At 42.8% G+C, this 10,980-nt stretch overlaps 1 protein-coding gene across 1 annotated transcript; it reads right to left on the bottom strand.

The window, feature by feature from the left end:
- Nucleotides 1–10,215: 10,215 nt before the first annotated feature.
- LOC308337101 (ferritin heavy chain-like) lies at nt 10,216–10,767 on the bottom strand (the record flags this gene model as incomplete). Its single annotated transcript, XM_080795128.1, has 1 exon — nt 10,216–10,767. One exon carries the CDS (start codon nt 10,765–10,767, stop codon nt 10,216–10,218), a length of 552 nt encoding a protein of 183 aa, XP_080651254.1.
- Between the last annotated feature and the right edge of the window lie 213 nt (nt 10,768–10,980).

The raw sequence follows: 10,980 nt of genomic DNA, 5'->3' as shown, positions 1-10,980 counted from the left end.
CGTACCATATGTTGGCTAGTTGAATTTAAATAAAAAGTTTTTAAAAGAAGAAAAAGATTTGCTAATAAATGGGTTATTGCTATGAAACTCAATTCTGCTGGGCACCCTCTGAAAGACTCTGTAGATTATACTACAGAACTGTCCCTCCAGGGGCTCCTGGGTGGCTCAGTCAGTTAAGCGTCTGCCTTTGGCTCAGGTTATGATCCCAGGGTCCTGGGATGGAGTCCCCCATTGAGACCCTTGCTCGGCAGAGAGCCTGGTTCTCCCTCTGTCTGCCACCTCCCCCACGTGTGTTCTCTCTCTCTCTGACAAATAAATATAATCTTGCAAAAAAAAAAAAAAACTGTCCTTCCAAGAGGTGAGGAAATTGGGGATGTGCCCACCAACTTCTGTCCTTTATTAATCAGGAGACATTCCTAGGGCAATAAATTTCCTGGTACTTCTGGCCTACCTCACAAGTGTACCTAGCATATTCCTGTAGCCAGAGAATGCCCTTAGTCAGGAAAATACAGACACTCAAGTTAAGAAGCATCTGGTGAGTCAGGCAACAAGGAACTGTTCACGGAAGCTGCAATCTTCTGGGTGAACTGAGGGGCAATAGGTGAGACAACAACAGTGAGTGATTCTACAAGTAGGCACTGAGTCAAAATGGGCTGGGCAACTTAGAGGGAAGACAGAGGTGCCATGGCACAAAACTGGCTGCCTAGACCAACACATCAGCGAAGGCTATATGCACAGTAGCTCCCAAAGACAGGGATTATGACTGGTACCCTAAAGCCTGTCTGCCAAAGTCCCTTTCTTTTTTTTGTTTTTTAAAGATTTTATTTATTTATTTGACGGAGATCACAAGTAGTCAGAGAGGCCAGCAGAGAGAGGGGGGGGGAAGCAGGCTCCCCACCGAGCAGAGAGCCCAATGTGGGGCTTGATCCCAGGACCCTGGGATCATGACCTGAGCCAAAGGCAGAGGCTTTAACCACTGAGCCACCCAGGCGCCCCCCCAAAGTCCTTTTCTGAACAACCTATATAGGACCAACCAATTCCTCCATTGTGCATACATCACATACACACACATGGACAGATTCCACTTCCTCCCTGGTTTATCATTCACAGGATTTACTGCCCAGTCCTTAAAAGGTTTTGGATTTCTGTGTCTCAGATTTGGCCTCCCAGAAGACCCAGCTAACACGATGTGGCTCTACAGCTCCTCTCTCTCTTTCCTCTCTCTCTCAGTTTGTCCAAGGGACTCACACACTTACAAACTACATGTGATAAGTTCCCCAGGAAATGATTTCCACCTGCAAGTGGCAAGCTGCATTCTTGAATGGGTTATTGGGGAAGAGGTTTTGGTGGATCCATTATTGCCATACATTCAGTTTCATTCTGCAGTTCAATCTTGAAGTAACAAAGATGATATTTTTAACCTTATCTGTTGGATTCTTGGGTCTTATGTGTTAATTAGTTTTTTGACACAAGAAGGAAACAAAAAAAAAAAGAGCTGATTTATTTATCTCCTCACCTCTAGCACAAATAGAAAGTAATTCTTAAGTGTAATTTGGAATACTTGAATGATTTTCTGGAGGCCACATAGGGTATTCCTTCTGCTTCTTTGTAATGAATTCATTTTTTAAAAAAATTCATCTAAGGGCATGATCTTAAAAAGTGATGAATATTCAGCAGAGTGACAAAATTTGATTAAGAAACTATTGCAGTAATCACTTCTGTAGATAGACATATCACTTCCTTGAATATCTGGGGATATAAAAATAGAATTTCTGGACCTTGAGTATGAGACTTTCCTAGAATGTTTGTGTGTGTGTAGGTAGTGTATGCACAATGGAGGAATTGGTTGGTCCTTTGCTGATGTGTTGGACTAGACATGCAACAAACAGCCTACCACTGTATTTATTGTCTCCACTATCTCACTTTTATTCATCCTTTAATCCACTGTGATGTGGCCTTAATTTTCAACTAAGTTGTTCACCTCACCATTTTTAAAAGTCCCCATTACATATATGCTAGGGCTTAAGGAGAGGGGAAAAAATCCATTTTCTACACTTAAAGATTTCCTAGCCTACTCCTGGGGAGGAAGAAATTTCCTCTGTCCTAGCTGGGCTAAGGATCAAATTGACATAGGACAGAAAAACAGGAGAAAATCAAATTTAGTTTTGTATATATGGGGAATCCACACAGATATGAAATTCCAAACATAGTCGTGCAATATGAAGCTTAAATGAACATCTTAAGTTCATATCCCAAGAGTGGGATAGGCATCTGAGGATAAAAGGAAGAGGAAGGCCATTAGCAGGAAGGTGAGAGGAGATATTTGGGAAACTAAAGTTGCCCTATTATTTAGGTAAGTTTTGTAGGTAAAGAGGAATATCTAGTACAGGCTGTCCTTTCAATGTACATTTAGGCAGTTGAGGGGGAGATACAGAGCTTTTCCTGAATCTTCTGGGTTTCAGTTGCTTGTAACTCAAAATAATCCTCATGCCAAAGTGGTCCATCTTGGGGCACGTGCCCTTGGCTCCTACACTATTAAGGGATGTACACATGTGAAAAAAATGTCAGACACAGTAGTAAGTGCCATTAAGAAGAAATCAATAGGAATTTTGATAATATAAAAGAGAGGGTGGCCAATTCTGTCTAAGGGTGAATCTTACGTTGGGTTTCTTGGAAACAGAGCCCAAGACAGGGATTATTTGAAGGAGTACACTCAGGAGAAATCTGTACGTGGTTAAGGGAAGCAGAATAGGGAAGAGGAAGAACCAAGCAAGGATATAACCTCATACAAAATATAACCTTGGCTTGATACAGGACAGAGATTCTCAGCATAAATCTCACTGCAGAGACAGGGCAAAGGGTCCAAGCGTTTATGATTCTGTCCTTGGTTGTCCTAGTTAGTCAAGGTCAGTCTTTCTGAGAAGGTCACAGGTATATGCTGTCAGCTGCAGTGTACTCACAAACAGCTGGAGGTTTGGGTTTCCTGGCTGATCAAGTTGATCTGGGCAGATCACCAACAACATCTACTAAAAGAGGATTAGAAGAACTAGGTTATATGTTTATCATTTTGGACAGTCCAACATCTGAGCATCCTTTGTGTTTGAAGAAAAATGTCACAACAGATGGGAGACAAAGCTCCACTTTTTATTACAAAGAAACTACAGGCTCCAAATGGCATTGGTTAGGCCAAGTCACCACACTAGGTCTTAATACCTAACCTAATTGCACTTTCAACCTCCCTCAGGAATGTCGTCTTAACCAGTGAGTCAAAAATTCTCTGGTCAATACCAATATGGTTATCTTTTACATGGACACTCTCCATATTCTGTAGGAAGATGAAGTAATTGACCTACTAAGACCCTTTTCTTTTGTCCCCAAAGGAAGGTAATCTCACCCAAAATATTCCCTTTTCTGTTTATGACTTCCTTGTCTTGTCTTTAAAAACCTTTTCCTTTCTGTAACCCTTTGGAGCTTCCCTCTACTTGAAGATGGGGTGCTTCCCAATTCACAAATCATTTAGTAAAGCCAATTAAATCTTCAAGTTTATTTGGTTGGATTTTTTTTAAACACTATGATGCTTCTAATTTTCTGTTCAAGGTTCTACAGCCTTTCCAATATGTTCCAGACAGCCTCCTAAAAAAAAAAAATCTCTTTTCTGTTTTTATTAGCCAGAATCAGATTTTGTGATGTGCTACCAAGAATCCTGACAGGTTCAGAGATTATAGAAGTTGTTAGGTGGGGGAAATTGTTAGGGAGGAAAAAGATGGGGGTGGGTAGGAGAGGAGCACATGGAAAGGAGAGAAATCATGTATGTCCAGACTGAGTAAGAGCCAGAAGTCTAGGGTAATTCTGAAATTTATTTTGTAAGACTATGGGAAGGTGTGGCAAATCTAGGGAGCTTTTGGGGAAGGGACAATGAGTTTATACGGAGACTTGTTAAGTCTGAGTTTTCTGAGAACATCCATAGGAAGATGTTTCACAGGTAACTGTGCAAGTCTCATAGTCAAGAAAAGCATCTGGGAGGAGAGAGAAACTGAAAAAGAGAGACAGAGATAGAGATACCAACATTGGTTGTGGATGTGGCTGAACTCAAGGGGAGTATATATATAAAATAAGAGTTGAGGGGCGCCTGGGAGGCTCAGTGGGTGAAAGCCTCTGCGTTCGGCTCAGGTCATGATCCCAGGGTCCTGGGATCGAGCCCCACATCGGGCTCTCTGCTCAGCAGGGAGCCTGCTTCCTCCTCTCTCTCCGCCTGCCTCTCTGCCTACTTGTGATCTCTGTCTATCAAATAAGTAAATAAAATCTTTAAAAAAAAAAAGAGTTGAAAAGGTCAGCAGCATAATCTAAAAGGGTGGGGAAGAGGAGCAGAATCTGCCATCCCAAAATATGCCTCCTTGGCATAAGGATTATTTTGAATTAAAGGCAGTCAAAACCCAGGAGATTTAGGAAAAGCTCTTTACCTGCCTGTTTGTACTAGGAAAAGAGCTATTACCGGAGATACCTTTTTACTAAGAAATTTATCTGCTTAACAGGGTAACCTTTGTTTTCCAAACAGCTTCTTTGCCTTGCTGTGAATGGCCTTCCTCCTCTTTGTATCTCTAGCTTCCTAACCCCCTTTCATTCTTATATTTTATATAAACCTCAATTATCTGGATACATTCTGAACCTTGTATCGTTGGGAATCCCATATGTATGAAATCAAATTTGTTTTTCTCCTGTTAATCTGTCTTATGTCCTTTTAATTGTTTGACCAGCCATAGAACTTAGAAGTGTGGAAAAAAAATTTTCCTCCCCAACAGTGGTCAGGTCTGTATATTTCTTTACAGATATATCTTAGGTAAATCTTGAAAAGACAGGAATTGCTACAGAATGATTAAGCAGGACAAGTGCTGAATAAAGACCTATGGAGATGTTAATTACTAAGTCATTGATTACTTCTGAGAGAAGAGTTTTTATAGAGTTTCTTAGAAGAAAAATCCATCCTTCCTCCTGTATAAAGTAAATCTACTTTATAAAGGAGACCCCTCCTCTGGGTCTCCTTTCATTAACTGTAGCCCCTTACACTCCTAAATTTATATCCTTTTCCTCTCTATTGGCTTCTTTAAAGCAAATAAACAGGGGGTATAGCTCAGAGGTAGAGCATTTGACTGTAAAGCAAAGGGCTAAAATACCCTTTCCTCTCTTCTCTACTTGAGGAACTCCAATTCATCTTTCAAGACTCAATGTCACCTCCACAGTGGGTATTTCCTAAGTCCCAGGTAAAATTCAGACTACTTTTTTCTCCTGGACTCATAGAGCACCTTGTGTGTCTTTCTCTTTTAGATCTTACCCGAATAGATTAGAGGTATCTACTTATGCATCTGTCTTTTCCACCACACTGTGTGTTGGGAATTGTTCCCTAGTCCCCTTATATTCCCAGTGCCAAGCATAGTGAAGCACACATCACAGAATTCAGTATAATTTGTTGAAAGAATGGCTGTTTGGCCAAGAAATTCACAAATGGCATGAATGCTCCTTTCCTAGAATGTTTTAATTTAGGTTTATCTTATAATTTATAGATCTAAAATATATTTTAAATTGAAACTTTTATTTCTCCATAAACTTTATAGAAGAATTTAGCTTTGGGAGAAAAAAAAATAATGCACAGAGAATTATCCCACAGGAAAAAAGAGAATAAATCTTGTTGTGTGTGACATAGTTAATATCATATATAATAAATTATAAACCAAAAGCAACATTACAAAAAATAAACACTGAAATACAGATAAAAGGGAAAGAATCTATTCCTCCTCAGGCAAGGCAGTAGTTCTGCATATTAATGAAATTTAAATGCCTCACAGTAAGAAAAATGATTGGAATAGATTGCAATAACTTAAAAATGAGTATACTTTAAACAGCCTCTGTGATGAATATGTGATTATGGAGAATCAGTCAAAAGGGCTAGTCAGGCACTGTTCCACTCCGATGCTCCCAGAAGCAGGATGACTGATGGCCTTCAATTAACAAAGGCACATTGAGGGACTGGCAAACCGGAAGACACAAAGAAAGTCCACAGGTTGACTTGCTGAAATACACAAAGATGTCAGTCTGGTAGGTGACAATGGCAGTATTTATAATATTATAAAAGATCGTATACATCCAAAGCGTTCCAGAGTATTTATTGAAACTGAGAGAAAATAAAACAGAAAAAGACAAACAGATGCATAAAAGCAGGTGAAAAGTTTAAAGTATTTGGAAGAGTTAGATGAATTTTAGGGCCTGTGGCAAGTTACTATAAAACATGGGCTGGCAGAGATTTTCTGTAAATGTTTTAGGCTTTGCAGGCTATATGGTCTTTGTTGAAACTACTGACTGTGCCCTTGTAGTGCAAATGTAACCACAGAAAATAGGTAATTGAATGGGTGCCTCTCTGTTCTAACAAGCTCTCTGATGACACTGACCTGTTGGTCAGAGGGCCACACTTTGAGTAGCAAGGAGCTTGAACTGGTTTTCATGCCTAGAATGTCTAGGTCCTGCCCCGGAGGCTGATGTATTTGGCCTGGGATGTGGACTGGATACTGAGATTTCTAAACACTCCACAGATGTTTCTAATGTGCAGCAAAGTTTGAGAACCTCTGTGCTAAAGTGATTTATCAAGTTTAGTTATTGTATTATCAGTAGCCCTTTTGCCCATTCTCTCCTCCCAATACACTCCTTCCTCTCCAGTTCAGGTCCACACACCAAGATGATGGTGGGATCAAGCTTAGCACTTTATGTTTTCTTTCCCACCTCTGAGGAGTGGAATGTAGTTAAGTTAGAAAGAGAAGCTCAGGCAACCTGGGTTTGGGAAGAATAAGCAAAAAAAAAAAAAAAAAAAAAAAAAAAAAAAAAAAAAAATCTTCTAGGGGGTAATTTGAGGAGGAGGCTGTTTGAAGCAGTAGAACACACCTCCACGCTTGGACCTGAGTTTGGGGCAGTGAAAACAGCGATCTGCTATCCTGAATCCTGGCAGGACCTGGCAGCCAAGCAGCTAGCTAGGATTTTTCCTTCTTGGTATGCAGAATGACCCAGTTGGTTGAAATGCAAGAGAGACCCCCAGTGGCAAAGTACAGATGTGAGATCTTCTCAAAGGAACAACACCACGAAGAACTTAGAAGCACTTACGTAAGCATTTAAAAATATTAACTCATTTAGTCTTCTCAGCAACCCAGCGGGGTTGACGCTTTTATTATCCCTCTTTTACGTGGGAGGACGCGGAGGCAGGGAAAAGTTAAGTAACATGCCCCAATTCACCCAATTTAGTAAGTGGTTAAGCTGGGATATGAACCCAGGCAACGTGAGCTTAAGAAGCCACTACACCAACTGCTTCTCCAAAACAGGAAAGTAAGAAGGATCCTTGATTTATAGTTTTTAAGCACTCATATATTGTTGCTCACCCTATGCTTCCTCTTATGTAGAGGAGAGCGTTGGTCAACACCTGTATGTATGATCCGAGATCATACACACCACGTATGTATGGTCTCATACGTATGTGAGATCAAACATACAATTTATTCAAGGTCCCCCAAGGAGGCAGAGAAGGAAAGCATGAAAGGATTGAGTTTGACTAAGAAGAGGAAAGGGGCAAGAGAATTTTCTGGAAATTTAAAGGGACATAATCCTCATTTTTAAGAAAGTATTAAAGCATAGTCACAGTGAAATATGAAAGGTAATTATGGTGTAGCGAAGCTTGTTCATATTTTAGGAAATGTTCAAAGCAATCTGCAAGCTTTAAAGAGGCTAAGCTAGCCATGCGTCCTTGACAAGGCATGCAAAATCTAAATTTTAACCTTCATCTATGTAACTAGCCTGGTACAGAAGAAACATGTTCTGAGTATTCTTCCTGGGCAAGGACAACCTTAGCATTTATATGGGTACAGATTTCATTTGTTCAAATACCATGGACAGAAAAAGAAGCTGAATTGTTGAAGAGGAACAGAAAAAAATCCATAGAGAAGCAGCGCTGTCATTTCCTTGGGAAATGTTTTTACTGAGAAATAATTTTTCTACCCAGAAAACAGAAAGAAAGAAAAAAAAAACCAGATTCAGCTTTTCCTTCAGGAATCTTTTTTTTTTTTTTTTTAAACTAGGAAGTAGGGGTGCCTGGGTGGCTCAGTTAGTTGGGTGTGTGCCTTAGTCTCGGGTCATGGTCCCAGAGTCCTGGGATTGAGTCCTGCATCAGGCTCCCTGCTCGGTGGGGAGCCTGCTTCTCCTTCTCCTCTACCATCCCCCCATCTTGCTTGTGCTCTCTGGCTCTCTCTCTATCAAATAAATAGACAAAAATCTTTAAAAACATAAAAAATAAAACTGGGAAGTAATTTCCTTCTAATAGCCATGAGGACAAGGTAATAGGCTAACTGCTCTCTACATCTTGGAAGGAGCAACCTGAAACCACACTTACACCAGAAACAGGCTGATTTGGGGACACTGGGGATGGGCACACATGGTCACAGTCTGGAAGAGATAATGGTCAAGGTGGGGCCAGCAGCCCTCTGGGTGTTGTAACACCTCAACCCATCCTCTAACCATAGCTGCCTGGGCATGAGGTTGACTGTGCCACACTCGCTCCACACTCCTTCTTGTGAGCTTATCCAGTCCCATGACCTCAACACTGTCTGGGATTGATGTCTCTTGTATGTTTATTTCCAAACCTGACATCCCACCTGAGCTCCGGATTCATTTTTCCGACCACCTGCCTGACAGTTCCACTGGCATATCTAATAGGCATCTCAGATTTTACATGACTTCCCTTCCCCTCCCCGCATGTCCCCCAGCGGACATCCTCCAGTTAATAACTAGCATTACCATCAACTCAGGGGTTCGAGTGCAAACACCAGGGCCTGGATTATTTTCCTCATTTCTCATTCTTCACCTGTGGTCCATGAGCAAATCTTGTTGATTCACCCAAATCCGACTAGAATTTGTGTCTGTCACCTTTTCTGTAGCTTTCACTCCAGCTCAGCCACCGAGGTCTCTCATTGGGTCTGCTGTAGGATCTCCTGATTGGCCTCCCAGCTTCAACTCTCGCCCACTCGCTGCATTCGTTGAAGCAGCCAGACTCACTGGCTTAACATTCAGGGGAATTTATTCTACTTCATGTTCAGTATCACAAATTTGAGCTTCAACCTTGACCTTGTATTTTTCAGCCATTCTAATAATGGAGTTTGGGGTTTTGTATACTCCTGCTACATTAATGGAAGAAAGGGTACAATTGAAGGAGAAAATTGTATTTGGATATTTTGTAAGGGCAGTATGCATGTCTAAAACGGTGACCTACAAAGTCACTCCCCTGTCTATGGGAAGCCAGCCTAAGGCTCAGTTACACTGTTACTATTGCCCAGGGCAAGCTTGTCAAAGAAATATTGTGTCATTCCTGTTTCTAAGACCCCAGTGTTGCTATCCAGAAGGAACAATTGTTAACATTTGTGTATTTTAATAAACTGAAAGTTTTCAAGTGAAGTTGAAGACTCCCTTTAATACCAGCCTAATCCCATTCTTCACTTTTTCCATAGGGACAATCACCGTTGTAAATTGTAGACCATGTTCTTTTATGCTTTTTTAAAAAATTTTAAAAATTTTTAAAAAGATTTTATTTATCCATTTGACAGAGATCACAAGTAGGCACAGAGGCACAGAGAGAGGGGGGAAGCAGGCTCCCACCCAGCAGAGAGTCCGATGCAGGGCTCAATCCCAGGACCCTGGGATCATGACCTGAGCCGAAGGCAGAGGCTTTAACCCATTGAGCCACCCAGGTGCCCCACTTTTATACTTTTACCATACATATTCACCCACTAACATCCAGGGCCCCAGACCACCCACCTCAGTGCACCACCCCTCTGCCCCTACATCCTTTATAAAGGCAAGACTGATTTGTGTTTTCCAGGGTCCTATGTAATATCTTCTCCCTCCACCTCCCGAGATCTTGAGATGCATGTGGATGGGCTTAGGGGGATGCAAGGACTCCTGGATTCCTGTTTTAAAACCTAAAAGGTGAAAGATTTGCATGCAAATCAACCAGACACCTTTTTTAAAATTTAGGAACCAAATAACTTTATTGAAAGCAAACAACTTTTTTATGGCAAAACTGGGAGAAAAGAACTGGAACCTTTTGCAAAGGCAATACTGCAATACGCATGCTCGGCATGGTGATCAGCGAAAGTCACCATGCGCCCTGGGCTACGGGGAAACAGTCCCAACTCAGTTCTTTCTGTCGCGGTGGCCCAGGGTGAGCTTGTCAAACAGGTACTCTGCCAGGCCGTCTTCCGGAGCCCCCATCTTGCGCAGGCTGGTGACATAGCCCCCCAACTGTTTGACGACGTCGACTTGCTCATGGAGGTAGTGGCTCTCCAGGAAGTCGCACAGCTGGGCGTCGTTCTTGTCGGTGGCCAGCTGGTGCAGGTCGAGCAGGCTCTGGTTCACGCTCTTCTCCAGGTGCAGGGCGCACTCCATGGCCTTCAGGCCGCCCTCCCAGTCGTCGCGGTCCGGCTTCTTGATGTCGCGCAGGCGGATGTGGCCCCCGCGCTGGTTCTGCAGCTCCATCAGCTTCTCGGCATGCTCGGTCTCCTCGCGGGACTGGCGCAGGAAGAAGCGGGCGAAGTTCTTCAAGGCCACGTCGTCGCGGTCGAAGTAGAAGGCCATGGACAGGTACACGTAGGAGGCGTAGAGCTCCAGGTTGATCTGGCTGTTGATGGCGGCCTCGCAGTCGGGGTGGTAGTTCTGGCGCACTTGGGAGAGCTGCGGGGTGGCCATGGCTGGCGGCCCGGGCACCAAGGCGAAGGCGAAGGCGGTGCGGAAGCGAGGGCTGCGTGGCGGGCAGCGGCGGGGCCGAAGGCGGTGGCGGCCTCGGAGATTTCCCAGCGTGAGCGGCAAGGGAGGCCAGAGGCAGAAGCAGTGGCGGTTTGAGACGTTAGGGAAGTGACCGTTGGATATTGGGCGAGCTCTGGGATGGGACCGGAAATGGGG

Source organism: Martes martes (genome assembly GCF_963455335.1).
Source record: "Martes martes genome assembly, chromosome: X".
NCBI lineage: Eukaryota > Metazoa > Chordata > Mammalia > Carnivora > Mustelidae > Martes > Martes martes.
This window is presented reverse-complemented; position numbering and strand designations above follow the sequence as displayed.